This window comes from Anser anser (genome assembly GCF_964211835.1).
Source record: "Anser anser genome assembly, contig: HAP1_SCAFFOLD_436, whole genome shotgun sequence".
NCBI classification, from domain to species: domain Eukaryota; kingdom Metazoa; phylum Chordata; class Aves; order Anseriformes; family Anatidae; genus Anser; species Anser anser.
The window spans coordinates 30,796-45,732 of NW_028153687.1; the positions used below are offsets into that span (position 1 = coordinate 30,796).

Below are 14,937 nucleotides of genomic sequence, written 5' to 3' on the forward strand. Positions count from 1 at the left end.
GGCATTTTTGGGGCACTTTGGTGTGTTTTGTTTAATTTTGGGGGCATTTTTGGGGCACTTTGGGGTGTTTTGGGTACTTTGGGGGGTATTTTGGGGGCATTTTGGGGTGTTTTGGGATACTTTGGGGGACATTTTTGGGCACTTTGGGGTGTTTTGGGTACTTTTGGGGGCATTTTTGGGGCACTTTGTGTGTTTTGGATACTTGGGGGGCATTTTTGGGGCACTTTGGGGTGTTTGGGTGATTTTGGGGGCATTTTTGGGGCACTTTGGGGTGTTTTGGGTACTTTTGCATCTCTTTCGGGGAACATTTCGGGGCATTTGGGGCACTTCGGGGTATTCCGGTGCATTCTGGGGGCCGTGCAGCTTTTGGGGCGATCCGGCAGATTTAAGGAAAAAAATAAAATAAAATCTCGTGGGGGGGGCGTGGCCAGAGCAGCGCCGCCTCCCATTGGCTGCAGCAGCCGAGGGGCGGGGCCGACGCGGCGCGCTCCCATTGGCCGGGGGGCGGGGCCGGCGGTTGGGAGGGAGCCGTTGGCGGGAAACGGCGCGTGCGGCGCTGGGGGGCGGGGGGGGACCCCGGGACCCCCAGAGGTGAGGGGGGGGGGGGGGGAAGGGGGGGAGCTGTGGGGCAGGGCTGGGGGCGGGGCCGTGGGGCTGGGGGGGCTATGGGGCAGGGCTATGGGGGGCTATGGGGCAGGGTTATGGGGCTGGGGGGGGCTGGGTTATGGGGCTGGGGGGGGCTATGGGGCAGGGCTATGGGGCTGGGGGGGGCAGTGGGGGGCAGTGGGGGGCTGGGGGGCTATGGGGCAGGGCTGGGGGGCTATGGGGCAGGGTTATGGGGCAGTGGGGTGGGGGGGGCTTTGGGGCGGGGCTGGGGGGGCTCTGGGGCAGGGTTATGGGCTGTGGGGGGCTATGGGGGGTCCTGGGGCTTGGGGGCAGTTGGGGGGGGCTATGGGCCTGGGGGGAGCTATGGGGCAGGGGTGGGGTCATGAGACTGGGGGGGCAATGGGGGGGCTATGGGACTGGGGGGGGCAGTGGGGGGCTGGGGGGGGCTATGGGGCAGGGCTGGGGGGGGCTATGGGGCAGGGTTATGGGGCTGGGGGGGGCTATGGGGCTGGGGGGCTATGGGGCAGGGCTATGGGGCTGGGGGGGGCTATGGGGCAGGGGTGGGGTCATGGGACTGGGGGGGCAATGGGGGGCTATGGGATGGGGGGGCTATGGGGCAGGGCTGGGGGGGCTATGGGGCAGGGTTATGGGGCTGGGGGGGGCTATGGGGCAGGGTTATGGGGCTGGGGGGGACTATGGGGCAGGGGTGGGGTCATGAGACTGGGGGGGCAGTGGGGGGCTGGGGGGGCTGGGGGGGCTATGGGCAGGGCTGGGGGGGGCTATGGGGCAGGGTTATGGGGCAGTGGGGGGGCTATGGGGCAGGGCCGTGGGACTGTGGGGGGCTATGGGGGGGGTCCTGGGCTTGGGGGGCAGTTGTGGGGGGGGTAGTGTGGGGCTGGGGGGGGGCTATGGGGCAGGGGTGGGGTCATGAGTCTGGGGGGGCAATTGGGGGCTATGGGACTGGGGGGGGCAGTGGGGGGCTGGGGGGGGCTATGGGGCAGGGCTGTGGGGGGCTATGGGGGCAGGGCCGTGGGGCAGTGGGGGGCTATGGGGGGGTCCTGGGGCTTGGGGGGCAGTTGGGGGGGGGCTATGGGCCTGGGGGGAGCTATGGGGCAGGGGTGGGGTCATGAGACTGGGGGGGCAATGGGGGGCTATGGGACTGGGGGGGCAGTGGGGGCTATGGGACTTGGGGGGTGCAGTGGGGGGCTGGGGGGGGCTATGGGGCAGGGGTGGGGTCATGGGACTGGGGGGCAATGGGGGGCTATGGGACTGGGGGGGGGCAGTGGGGGGCTATGGGGCTGTGGGGCTGGGGGCTATGGGGCAATGGGGGGCTGGGTTTTGGGCTGGGGGGGCAGATCTATGGGGCTGGGATGGCTTTGGGGGGGGGGGGAGCACCCGGGATCTATGGGGCAGGCCTGCTATGGGGCGCCGTGGGTCCGAGCCCTGACCCCGCGCCCCACAGCGCCGCCGCCCCCCCACCATGTCCCCGCCGTCCCCCCCCGGCAACGTCCCCACGCCCCCCCCGGGCCGCCCCGCTCGGCCCCGCAGCCAGAGCCGCTGCCTGGGGGGCCGCCCCACGCCGCCCCCGTGTGGGGCCGGGGCCCCCGCAGCGTGGTGGCGCCCCCGGATCCGCCGTGGGGCACGGGGGGCTGCCCCACAGCCGCGTCTACGACCCCCGGCGCCCCCAGACCTTCTTCCAGCAGTGCTTCCAGCTGCTGGGCACGCTGGGCCGAGGCTCCTTCGGAGAGGTCTACAAGGTGGGGCAGGGCCGTGGGGCTGGGGTGTGGGGCTGGGCCGTGGGGCTGGGTGTGGGGCTGGGGTGTGGGGCAGGGGCCGTGGGGCAGAGAGTTGTGGGGCAGAGCCGTGGGGCTAAGTTGTGGGGCACACCATGGGACTGAGCCATGGGGCACGCCGTGGGGCTGGGCTGTGGGGCACGCCGTGGAGCAGAGCCACAGGGATCAGCTATGGGGCACGCTGTGGGGCAGAGCCATAGGGTAGAACCATGGGGCTGAGCCATGGGGCACGCTGTGGGGCAGAGCTGTGGGGCATGCCATGGGGCAGAGCCACGGGGATGAGCCATGGGGATGAGCTGTTGGGGCATGCTGTGGGCACGCTGTGGGGCAGAGCCATGGGGATGAGCCATGGGGCTGAGCCATGGGGCACGCTGTGGGGCACGCTGTGGGGCAGAGCCATGGGCTGAGCCATGGGGATGAGCTATGGGGCACGCTGTGGGGCAGAGCCATGGGGATGAGCTGTGGGGCATGCTGTGGGGCACGCTGTGGGGCAGAGCTGTGGGGCATGCCATGGGGCAGAGCCACAGGGATCAGCTGTGGGGCACGCTGTGGGGCAGAGCTGTGGGGCACGCTGTGGGGCAGAGCCATGGGGCAGAGCCACGGGGCTCGCTGTGGGGCAGAGCCATGGGGATGGGCCATGGGGCACGCTGTGGGGCTGTGCTGTGGGGCTGAGCCATGGGGCTAAGCTGTGGGGCACGCCGTGGGGCAGAGCCGTAGGGTAGAACCATGGCGCTGAGCTGTGGGGCTGAGCCATGGGGATGGGCCATGGGGCATGCCGTGGGGCAGAGCCATGGGGCACGCTGTGGGGCAGAGCCATAGGGTAGAACCATGGGGATGAGCTATGGGGCACGCTGTGGGGCACGCTGTGGGGCGTGCCATGGGGCTGAGCCATGGGGCTGAGCCATGGGGTACGCCGTGGGGCAGAGCCATAGGGTAGAACCATGGGGATGAGCTATGGGGCACGCTGTGGGGCACGCTGTGGGGCGTGCCATGGGGCTGAGCCATGGGGCACGCTGTGGGGCACGCTGTGGGGCAGAGCCATGGGGCTGAGCCATGGGGATGAGCTGTGGGGCTGAGCCATAGGGTAGAGCCATGGGGATGAGCTATGGGGCACGCTGTGGGGCACGCTGTGGGGCAGAGCTGTGGGGCATGCCATGGGGCAGAGCCATGGGGCTTGCTGTGGGGCAGAGCCGTAGGGTAGAACCGTGGGGCAGAGCCATAGGGTAGAAACATGGTGCTGATCCGTGGGGCTGAACCGTGGGGCTGAGCTGTGGGGCACGCTGTGGGGCAGAGCCATGGGGCTGAGCCATGGGGATGAGCTGTGGGGCACGCTGTGGGGCACGCCGTGGGGCAGAGCCATGGGGCTGAGCCATGGGGCTGAGCTGTGGGGCAGAGCCGTAGGGTAGAACCATGGGGATGAGCTATGGGGCATGCTATGGGGCACGCTGTGGGGCTGAGCTATGGAGCAGAGCTGTGGGGCTGAGCCACGGGGTGCGCTGTGGGGCAGAGCCGTAGGGTAGATCCATGGGGCTGATCCATGGGGCTGATCCATGGGGCTGAGCCGTGGGGCTGGGCTATGGGTTGCGCCGTGGGTCCCGCCGTGGGTCGCACCATGGGTCGCGCCCCCCTCTAACCCCACCCCCACCCCCCCGCAGGTGCGCAGCCGGGAGGACGGCGCGCTCTACGCGGTGAAGCGAACCACGCGGCCCTTCCGCGGGCCCCGCGACCGCCGCCGGGCGCTGGCCGAGGCTCGGCGGCACCGCGCCGTGGGGCGGCACCCGCAGTGCGTGGGGCTGGTGGCGGCGTGGGAGGAGCGGGGGGTGCTGTACCTGCAGAGCGAGCTGTGCCCGGGGGGCAGCCTCGGCGGGGGGGCGGCGGCGGGGCGCGGCCCCCTCCCCGCGTGGCGGGCGCTGGCGTACCTCTGGGACCTGCTGCAGGCGCTGCGGCACCTCCACGCCCGCCGCATGGCGCACGGCGACGTCAAGCCGGCCAACGCGCTGCTGGGCCCCGGCGGCGTCCGCTTGGCCGACTTCGGGCTGCTGGGGGAGGGCGGGGGGGGGGAAGGGGACCCCCGGTACCTGGCCCCCGAGGTGCTGGGGGGGGGGCCGAGGGCGGCCGGGCCCCCCGCCGACGTTTTCAGCCTGGGCTTGACGCTGCTGGAGGTGGCGGCGGGGAGGGAGCTGCCGGCGGCCGGGGAGGGCTGGCAGGAGCTGCGGCGGGGGGGGCTGCCCCCCGACATGGCGCGAGGTGAGACGGGGGGAGGGGCGGCGGGGGGTGGCACCCGGCGGGTCCCCGTGGGTGTGGTTGGGTGCCCGTGGGTGTGGTTGGGTCCCCATGTCACCCACTGGGTCCCCTTGGGTGTGGTTGGGTCCCCATGTCACCCATTGGGTCCCCTTGGGTGTGGTTGGGTCCCCTTGGGTGCGGTTGGGTCCCCGTGTCACCCATTGGGTCCCTGGGTCACCCACTGGGTCCCCGTGTGTGTGGTTGGGTCCCCGTGTCACCCATTGGGTCCCCATGACCATGGTTGGGTCCCCTTGGGTGTGGTTGGGTCCCCGTGTCACCCATTGGGTCCCCTTCGGTGTGGTTGGGTCCCCGTGGGTGTGGTTGGGTCCCTGGGTCACCCATTGGGTCCCCTTGGGTGTGGTTGGGTCCCCGTGTCACCCGTTGGGTCCCCGTGACACCCGTTGGGTCCCCATGACCATGGTTGGGTTCCCCTGGGTGTGGTTGGGTCCCCATGGGTGTGGTTGGGTCCCCAGGTCACCCGGTGGGTCCGTGGTTGGGTCCCCTTGGCCATGGTTGGGTCCCCGTGGGTGTGGTTGGGTCCCCATGTCACCCATTGGGTCCCCGGGTCACCCTTTGGGTCCCCATGACCATGGTTGGGTCCCCTTGGGTGTGGTTGGGTACCCAGGTCACCCATTGGGTCCCCTTGGGTGTTGTTGGGTCCCCGTGGGTGTGGTTGGGTCCCTGTGTCACCCGTTGGGTCCCCATGACCATGGTTGGGTCCCCATGGGTGTGGTTGGGGCCCCAGGTCACCCATTGGGTCCCCATGACCATGGTTGGGTCCCCGTGGGTGTGGTTGAGTCCCTGCATCACCCGGTGGGTCTGTGGTTGGGTCCCCTTGGCCACGGTTGGGCCCTTGGGTCACCCGTTGGGTCCCCCTAGGTGTGGTTGGGTCCCCATGACACCCGTTGGGTCCCCGTGACACCCGTTGGGTCCCCGTGGGTGTGGTTGGGTCCTTTCGTCACCCATTGGGTCCGTGGTTGGGTCCCCCCTTGGCCATGGTCGGGCCCTTGGGTCACCCGTTGGGTCTCCTTGGGTGTGGTTGGGTCCCTGGGTCACCCGTTGGGTCCCGGCGTCACCCATTGGGTCCCTGGGTCATCCCTGGGTCCCCATGACCATGGTTGGGTCCCTTTGTCACCCATTGGGTGCCCTTGGCCATGGTCGGGCCCTTGGGTCCCCGTTGGGTCCCCATGGCCGTGGTTGGGTCCCGGTGTCACCCATTGAGTCCCCATGGCCATCGTTGGGTCCCTGCACCCCCCCACCCCCCCCTTTGCCCCCCAACCCCCCCCGTTACCCCCCCTTTAACCCCCCCCCCCCGCCCCCCGGCGGGTCGCACAGGGCTCACCCCGGAGCTGCGGGAGCTGCTGGCGGCCATGTTGGAGCCCGACCCCCAGCGCCGCCCCTCGGCCGAGGCCCTGCTGCGGACGGCGCCGCTGCGGCGCGCCGGGCGCTGGCGGGCCCTCACCCGCCTGGCCGACGAGGGGCTGCGCCGTGGGGCGCGCCTGATGGAGGTCAGCCCCACGGCGCGCCCCACGGCGCGCCCCACGGCACCGCCACCACGGCCCGTGCCCACCCCCCCCCCACGCTCACCGCGTCCCCGTCTCCCCTAGGGCTGCCGGGCCGCCCTCCGGTGGGTGTGGGGCGCGCTATGGGGCGCGCTATGGGGCACGGCGCCCTGGCGGCGCCCCCCGGCCACCCCGCCCCGCTCCCCGCTGCCGCCCCCCGGCATCGACTGGGACGAGGAGGAGGAGGAGGAGGTGCGGTGGGTCGGCGGCGCGCCGGGGAGGTGAGTGGCGCTGTGGGGCGCGCCGTGGGGCGCGCCGTGGGGCCGGGGCCGCAGGGAGCCCCACGCCCTGACCCCCGCTGTCCCCGCAGCCCCTCCACCTTCCCCCGCACCGCGTCCCCCTGCAGCACCCCGCGGCACGGAGCATCGCCGCCCCGCGGCACCAGGTGAGCTCCGCCCCACGGCCCCACCCACGTCCCCGCCCCACGTCCCCGCCCCACATCCCTGCCCCACATCTCAGCCCCACATCGCCCACAGGTCCCCCGAGGGCAGCCCCACGGCCGTGGGGCGCCTGCGCCGCACCCTCACCTTCGAGGAGGAGCCGGAGGCCGGCGGCGCCCAATAAAACCCCACGGCTCCGCCCCCACGGCTCCGCTTTATTGGCTGCGCTGGGCGCTGATTGGACGGCGCGGTGGCGGGGAGGAGCGCTGATTGGCCGGCGGGGCGGCAGCGAGAGTTGTGACTGGCCGGTTCGAAACGCGACGCTTGCGGGCCGGAGATGGGGGTTGGCTGGTGGGAGGGCAGCGAGGGCTCTGATTGGCTGGTGAGCGGGATGGCAACATCGAGGAGGAGGTGGGGAGTGCTGATTGGCTGGCGGCACGGTGAACGATGCTGATTGGCTGGCGGGGAGCCGGCTAGGAGGCTGGCGATGCCGATTGGCTCAGAAGTCCAGAGTGCTGATTGGCCGGCAGATGATGAGAGATGGCAATTGGCCGGGAAATCGAGAGCGCTGATTGGCTGGCGGGCTGACGACGGTGATCATCTGGTGGATCGAGGATGCTGATTGGCTGGCGGATCAGCTGCCGACTGGCTAGTGGTGGATCGAGGATGCTGATTGGCTGGCGGGTCAGCTGCCGATTGGCTAGTGGTGGATCGAGGATGCTGATTGGCTGGCGGGTCAGCTGCCGATTGGCTAGTGGTGGATCGAGGATGCTGATTGGCTGGCGGGTCAGCTGCCAATTGGCTAGTGGTGGATCGAGGATGCTGATTGGCTGGCGGATCAGCTGCCGATCAGCTAGTGGCCTGCCAATGCTGATTGGCCGTCCTATGGCAACGCAGATTGGCCGACAACCCTGATTGGCCGACAGTCCTGCGACGCCTCTCGGCCTCCAAGTCTACCCGGCCGCACCGTGCGTCCCATCGGCCGACGGCTCCACCCGCCCGCATCGCGCGCTCCCGTTGGCCGCCGGGCCGGGGCGGGGCGGGGTCGGGGCGGCTCGTCATTGGCCGGGGCACGGGTTCCGCACCACCCAGTGCAGGTCCTGGGCCACGCCCCAGTGCAGGTGCAGCAGCGCCAGCACCACCAGCACGTGCATCAGCTGGTGGCTGTTGCCCCAGTAGTCGAAGCGCCCGGGGCTCCAGCGCTCGGGCACGCGGGCGGCGTTGACGGCGCCCCCCAGCAGCGCCAGCGCGTCCATGCGGCCGTAGCAGCCCAGCGCCCCCGGCGCGCCGCCCCCCAGCCCCGCCGCGCGCAGCCCCAGCACCAGCAGGCGGAACAGGGCCGGGCCGGCGAAGGAGCCGAGGCGCCGGGCGCTGGAGCCGGCCGTGACGGCGCTGCGCAGCGCCAGCAGGCACAGGAGGCCGTAGGCGGCCAGCGCCGCACCGCGGGGCCAGGGCTGGCACGGCAGCCAGCAGTAGATGATGGGCACGGCTCCTGGGGGAGAAAGGGGGGGGGGGGGGGGGGGAGGGGTGAGGAGGGGGCGGGGCTGGGGGGAGGGACCGCCCAGTCAAGGGGGTTGGTCGGTGGGGGTGGGGGAGGGGGCGGTTGGCCGATGGGGTGGGCGCAAGATGGCCGCTCGGCCAGTGGGATGGGAGGGGTGTGCTCAAGATGGCCGCTCGGCCAATGGGATGGGAGGGGTGTGCCCAAGATGGCCGCTTGGCCAATGGGATGGGAGGGGTGGGCACAAGATGGCCACTTGGCCAATGGGATGCGAGGGGTGTGCCCAAGATGGCCGCTTGGCCAGTGGGATGGGAGGGGTGGGGCCAAGATGGCCGCTTGGACAATGGGATGGGAGGGGTGGGCACAAGATGGCCGCTTGGCCAATGGGATGGGAGGGGTGTGCCCAAGATGGCCGCTCGGCCAATGGGATGGGAGGGGTGGGGCCAAGATGGCCGCTCGGCCAATGGGATGGGAGGGGTGTGCCCAAGATGGCCGCTCGGCCAATGGGATGGGAGGGGTGTACCCAAGATGGCCGCTTGGCCAGTGGGATGTGAGGGGTGGGGCCGAGATGGCCGCTTGGCCAATGGGATGGGAGGGGTGGACATAAGATGGCCGCTTGGCCAATGGGATGGGAGGGGGGGGGCCAAGATGGCCACTCGGCCAATGGGATGGGAGGGGTGCACCCAAGATGGCCGCTTGGCCAACCGCCAGCAAGCCACGCCCCATCCATGGCCGACCAACCAATCCCCTTCGCCCCCACCCAAGCCCCGCCCCCTCCCACCCAATCCCACCCAATCCCTAGTCAACCAACCAAGCCCCGCCCACCCCAGACCCCGCCCACCTCCCGCCCCGCCCACCCCTAGGCCCCGCCCGCTCAATCCCCGCCCACCTTCCCTAGTCCTACCCCGTCTCAACATACCCCCCTCCCCGCCCCCGCCTCCAGACCCCGCCCACCACCAGTAGGCCCCGCCCACCACCAGTAGGACCCGCCCACCACCAGTAGGCCCCCGCCCATCACCAGTAGGCCCCCGCCCCCCACCTCCAGACCCCGCCCACCACCCATAGGACCCGCCCACCACCAGTAGGCCCCGCCCACCACCAATAGGCCCCGCCCACCACCCGTAGGCCCCGCCCACCACCAGTAGACCCCGCCCCCCACCTCCAGACCCCGCCCCCCACCCATAGGCCCCGCCCCCCACCCATAGGCCCCGCCCACCACCCCAGACCCCGCCCACCACCAGTAGGCCCCGCCCCCCACCTCCAGACCCCGCCCCCCATCTCCAGACCCCGCCCACCACCCATAGGACCCGCCCACCACCCATAGGACCCGCCCACCACCAGTAGGCCCCGCCCATCACCAGTAGGCCCCGCCCACCACCAGTAGGCCCCGCCACCCACCTCCAGACCCCGCCCACCACCCATAGGACCCGCCCATCACCAGTAGGCCCCGCCCCCCACCTCCAGACCCCGCCCACCACCCATAGGACCCGCCCACCACCAGTAGGCCCCGCCCACCACCAATAGGCCCCACCCATCACCAGTAGGCCCCGCCCATCACCAGTAGACCCCGCCCACCACCAGCAGACCCCGCCCATCACCAGTAGGCCCCGCCCACCACCAGTAGCCCCCGCCCATCACCAGCAGACCCCGCCCACCACCTCCAGCCCCCACCCACCACCCCCAGACCCCGCCCACCTCCTGCCACGCCCCGCCCGCCACCTCTAGGCCCCGCCCACTCCATCCTCGCTCCCCCTGATCCTCCCCCCAGACCCCACCCCCTCCCCCTTGTCCCCGCCCCCTCCAGGTCCCGCCCACCACCAATAGGCCCCGCCCCCAGGCCCCGCCCGCTCACCCAGCGCGTTGGCGGCGGCGACGCCGGCCAGGTCGGCGGCCAGGAGGCGGCGGTAGAGGCGGGCGCCGCGGCGGTGGCTCATGAAGAGGTGGTAGAGCACGCTGCCCAGCGGCGCCAGCGCCAGCGCCGCCCGGTGCCCCGCCCCCAGCCACCACACCGCGCCCGGCGCCCCCGGCAGCGCCCCCGGCACCAGCAGCGCGAAGGCCACCAGCGGCACGCCTGGGGGGGGCGGGGGGGGGACCGGTTATGGGCGCTGGGGGCGCTGGGAGGCACTGGGAGGCGCTGGGAGGTAGTGGGAGGTACTGGGGGAGGCCCAGTTACGGGTACTGGGGCACTGGGAGGGTCCCAGTTACAGATCCTGGGGGCACTGGGAGCACTGGGAGGCACTGGGGCAGTCCCAGTTAGGGGTACCAGGGGTACTGGGAGGCACTGGGAGGCACTGGGAGGCACTGGGAGGTACTGGGAGGTACTGGGGGAGTCCCAGTTAAGAGTACTGGGGGCAATGGGGGGCACTGGGAGGCACTGGGGGCACTGGGAGGGTCCCAGTTGCAGATACTGGGGGCACTGGGACGTACTGGGGGCACTGGGAGGTACTGGGAGGTACTGGGAGGTACTGGGGGAGTCCCAGTTACGGGTACTGGGGGCGCTGGGGGGCGCTGGGAGAGTCCCAGTTACAGGTACTGGGGGCACTGGGAGGCACTGGGAGGCACTGGGAGGTACTGGGAGGTGCTGGGGGCACTGGGAGGGTCCCAGTTACAGATACTGGGGGTGCTGGGAGCACTGGGAGGCACTGGGAGGCACTGGGAGGTACTGGGAGGTACTGGGGGAGTCCCAGTTACGGGTACTGGGGCACTGGGAGCACTGGGAGGGTCCCAGTTACAGGTACTGGGGGCGCTGGGAGGCACTGGGGGCACTGGGAGGGTCCCAGTTGCAGATACTGGGGGCACTGGGAGCACTGGGAGGTGCTGGGAGATTCCCAGTTACAGGTACTGGGGGCGCTGGGAGGCACTGGGGGCATCCCAGTTATGGGTACTGGGGGCGCTGAGAGGCACTGGGAGGTACTGGGAGTGTCCCATTTGCACATACTGGGGGCACTAGGAGGTACTGGGAGGTAGTGGGAGGTACTGAGGGAGTCCCAGTTACGGGTACTGGGGGCGCTGGGGGCACTGGGAGGGCCCCAGTTGCAGATACTGGGGGTGCTGGGAGGTACTGGGGGCACTGGGAGGGTCCCAGTTATGGGTACTGGGGGCGCTGGGAGGCACTGGGAGGTACTGGGAGGTACTGGGGGAGTCCCAGTTAGGGGTACTAGGGGCACTGGGAGGCGCTGGGAGGGTCCCAGTTACAGATACTGGGGGCACTGGGAGGCAGTGGGAGCACTGGGAGGTACTGGGGGAGTCCCAGTTACGGGTACTGGGGCACTGGGGGAGTCCCAGTTATGGGTACTGGGGCACTGGGGGCACTGGGAGGGTCCCAGTTGCAGATACTGGGGGCACTGGGAGGTACTGGGGGAGTCCCAGTTAAGGGTACTGGGGGCACTGGGGGCACTGGGAGGTACTGGGGGCATCCCAGTTATGGGTACTGGGGGCGCTGGGAGGCACTGGGAGGTACTGGGGGCGTCCCAGTTACGGGTACTGGGGGCACTGGGAGGCTGTGGGGGTGTCCCAGTTAAGGGCACTGGGAGCACTGGGAGGCACTGGGAGGCACTGGGAGGTACTGGGGGAGTCCCAGTTAAGGGCACTGGGAGCACTTGGAGGCACTGGGAGATGCTGGGGGCACTGGGGGAGTCCCAGTTAAAGGCCCTGGAATCGTCCCAGTAGGTCCCAGTTGTGGTAACTGGGATCCCATTTCAGGGCACTGGGGAGGGAGGGTCCCCAGTCAGGGCTCCCAGTGTCCCCCAGTGAGACCCTCAGCGCCTCCCAGTCCCCCCCAGTGCCTCCCAGTCGGCCCCCAGTGCCTCTTAGTGCTCCCCAGTCCCTCCCAGTAACCCCCCAGTCCCTCCCAGTAACCCCCCAGTCTCTCCCAGTAACCCCCCAGTCTCTCCCAGTAACCCCCCCAGTCTCTCCCAGTAACCCCCCCAGTCTCTCCCAGTAACCCCCCAGTCCCTCCCAGTAACGCCCCAGTCTCTCCCAGTAACCCCCCAGTCTCTCCCAGTAACCCCCCAGTCTCTCCCAGTGCCTCACAATCTCTCCCAGTCACCCCCCAGAGCCTCCCAGGACCTCCCAGTCTCTCCCAGTAACCCCCCAGTCTCTCCCAGTAACCCCCCAGTCTCCCCCCATTACTCCCAGTAACCCCCCAGTCTCTCCCAGTAACCCCCCAGTCTCTCCCAGTAACCCCCCAGTCTCCCCCCATTACTCCCAGTAACCCCCCCAGTCTCTCCCAGTAACCCCCCAGTCTCTCCCAGTAACCCCCCAGTCCCTCCCAGTAACCCCCCAGTCTCTCCCAGTAACCCCCCAGTCTCTCCCAGTAACCCCCCAGTCTCTCCCAGTGCCTCACAATCTCTCCCAGTCACCCCCCAGAGCCTCCCAGGACCTCCCAGTCTCTCCCAGTAACCCCCCAGTCTCTCCCAGTAACCCCCCAGTCTCTCCCAGTAACCCCCCAGTCTCCCCCCATTACTCCCAGTAACCCCCCAGTCTCTCCCAGTCACCTCCCAGTATCCCATCATCTCTCCCAGTCTCCTTCAGCACCCCCCCACTGGCCTCCCAGTCACTCCCAGTGCCTCTCAGTGCCCCCCAGCCCCCTCCCAGTCCCCCCCACCCCTTCCCAGTGCCTCCCAGTCACCCCCCAGTCTCTCCCAGTCACCCCCCAGTGTCCCCTGATCTCTCCCAACCTCCTTCAGTGCCCTCCAGTACCTCCCAGTCCCTCCCAGTCCCTCCCAGTGCCCCCCAATTCCCTCCCAGTCCTTCCCAGCGCTCCCCAAGCCCCCTCCCAGTGCCCTGTAAATCCCTCCCAGTCCCTCCCAGTGCCCCCCAGTGCCCCATGATCTCTCCCAGCCCCCCCAGCTCCCTCCCAGTACCGTGTAATCTCTCCCAGTGACTCCCCAGTCCCTCCCAGTGCCCCCCAGTCCCCTCCCAGCACCCCATGATCTCTCCCAGTCCCCTCCCAGTGCCCCCCCGCCGCCTCCCAGTCCCTCCCAGTGCCCCCCAGTCCCTCCCAGTGCCCCGTAATCTCTCCCCGCCCCCTCCCAGTCCCCCCCCAGTGCCCCCCCAGTCCCTCCCAGTCCCTCCCAGTCCCCCCCCCAGCCCCCCCAGCCCCCCCAGCCCCCCCCAGCGCCCCCAGCCCCCCCCAGCGCCCTCACCGTGGCTGTAGATGTTGCCCAGCTCGTTGTGCAGGTAGAAGAGGCTCCGCAGGCAGCCCCCCCCCGAGCAGGCGGGCCGGTACCCGCCCCGCACGAAGGGGTTGAAGCGCAGGTGCTCGGGGGCGCTCGCCCAGGGCAGCAGCCGCGGCGCCATGGCCCCGGGACACGCCCCTACAGGCCACGCCCCCTCCAAGCCCCGCCCCCCTCAGGCCCCGCCCCCCTCCCCCTTTAAGCCGCGCATCCCGGTCCCGGCCCTCAAACCCCGCCCCCTTTAGGCCCTGTCCCTTTAAGACCGGCCCCCCTGAGCCCCGCCCCCCTCCAGGCCCCGCCCCCCTCTAAGCCACCCCCCCTCTAAGCCACGCCCACTCCAGGCCCCGCCCCCCACCCTCACATCCCAGTCCCGGCCCTCAAACCCCGCCCCCTTTAGGCCCTGTCCCTTTAAGACCAGCTCTCCTGAGCCCCGCCCCCTTTAAGCCCCGCCCCCTTAAGCCACGCCTCCTCTAGGCCCCGCCCCCCTTAGGCCCCGCCCTTCACATTTTAGCCCCGCCCCTTAAACCCCGCCCCCTTTAAGCCCTGTCCCTTTAAGACCGGCTCTCCTGAGCCCCGCCCCCTTCAAGCCCCACCCCCTTAAGCCACGCCTCCTCTAGGCCCCTCCCCCTTAGGCCCCGCCCCTCACATCTTAGCCCCGCCCCTTAAACCCCGCCCGCTTTAGGCCCTGTCCCTTTAAGACCGGCTCCACTTAGCCCCGCCCCCTTTAAGCCCCGCCCCCTAAGCCCCGCCCCCTTAAGCTCCACCCCCTTTAAGCCCCGCCCCTCACATCCCAGCCCCGCCCCTCAAACCCCGCCCCCTTTAAGCCCTGTCCCTTTAAGACCGGCTCCCCTTAGCCCCGCCCCCTTAAGCCCCGCCCCTAAGCCCCGCCCCCTTTAAGCCCCACCCACTTTAAGCCCCGCCCCTCACATCTCAGCAACGCCCCTCAAACCCCGCCCCCTTTAGTCCCTGTCCCTTTAAGACCGGCTCCCCTTAGCCCCGCCCCCTTTGAGCCCCACCCCTTAAGCCCCGCCCCCTTAGACCACGCCCACTTAGAGCCCCGCCCCCTACATCTACGTCATAGACCCGCCCCTGAAGCCCCGCCCCTTTAAAGCCCCCTTCCCCTTAGCCCCGCCCCCAACACCACCCAAGCTCCTCCCCCTTTAAGCCCCGCCCCCTTTAAGCCCCGCCCCTTTAAGGCCACCATGCCATATATGGCCGGGTTCTGTTCGCCCTCCCCCCCCCTCATTTGCATAGCCACGCCCACGCTGGTTGCAGGAAGAGGAAGGACACCGGGGTCGTTTACACACAGCCAATCGTGTGCGGGTATGCAAATGAGCCGGGACACGCCCCCTTCCTCCTCCTCCTCCTCCTCGGGACGGCCCCGGGTAGTGCGTGGCGGCGGGCGAGGACGGCGCCGGGGGGCGGCTGTGGGGCGGCTATGGGGCGGCTATGGGGCAGCTGTGGGGCGGCTATGGGGCAGCTGTGGGGCGGCTGTGGGGCGGCTATGGGGCGGCTGTGGGGCAGCTGTGGGGCAGCTGTGGGGCAGCTATGGGGAGCTATGGGGCAGCTATGGGGCAGCCATGGGGCGGCTATGGGGCAGCTATGGGGCAGCCATGGGGCAGCCATGGGGCAGCCATG

General features: G+C 70.2%; 2 protein-coding genes across 2 annotated transcripts in view; one reads left to right on the forward strand and one right to left on the reverse strand.

Moving 5' to 3' along the window:
* LOC310891638 (membrane-associated tyrosine- and threonine-specific cdc2-inhibitory kinase-like) overlaps positions 1–6,858 on the forward strand; it is a gene marked incomplete at its 5' end in the record, with an annotated part of 7,147 nt that extends 289 nt beyond the window's left edge. Inside the window, 7 exons of the mRNA XM_083853880.1 lie at positions 459–591; positions 2,069–2,363; positions 4,055–4,646; positions 6,018–6,190; positions 6,290–6,465; positions 6,555–6,629; positions 6,721–6,858. Coding sequence (XP_083710006.1) covers positions 459–591; positions 2,069–2,363; positions 4,055–4,646; positions 6,018–6,190; positions 6,290–6,465; positions 6,555–6,629; positions 6,721–6,808 — 1,532 coding nt within the window. The 3' untranslated portion in view covers positions 6,809–6,858. The remainder of the gene's footprint in view (positions 1–458; positions 592–2,068; positions 2,364–4,054; positions 4,647–6,017; positions 6,191–6,289; positions 6,466–6,554; positions 6,630–6,720) is intronic.
* Positions 6,820–13,472, reverse strand: LOC310891641 (progestin and adipoQ receptor family member 4-like). Its single transcript, XM_083853883.1, has 3 exons — positions 13,270–13,472; positions 9,975–10,193; positions 6,820–8,116 (listed from the first exon to the last, which is right to left on the reverse strand). Exons 1-3 carry the CDS (start codon positions 13,421–13,423, stop codon positions 7,683–7,685), a joined length of 807 nt encoding a protein of 268 aa, XP_083710009.1. The 5' UTR covers positions 13,424–13,472; the 3' UTR covers positions 6,820–7,682.
* Positions 13,473–14,937: the final 1,465 nt, after the last annotated feature.

Excerpts from the sequence above, each read along its gene's own strand:
- LOC310891641 (XM_083853883.1), bottom strand. The coding sequence starts at position 13,423 with ATGGCGCCGCGGCTGCTGCCCTGGGCGAGCGCCCCCGAGCACCTGCGC. Across the intron at positions 10,194-13,269 it reads GGGCAACATCTACAGCCACG|GCGTGCCGCTGGTGGCCTTC; the intron begins GTGAGGGCGCTG and ends CGCCCCCCCCAG. Across the intron at positions 8,117-9,974 it reads CGCCGCCGCCAACGCGCTGG|GAGCCGTGCCCATCATCTAC; the intron begins GTGAGCGGGCGG and ends TTTCTCCCCCAG.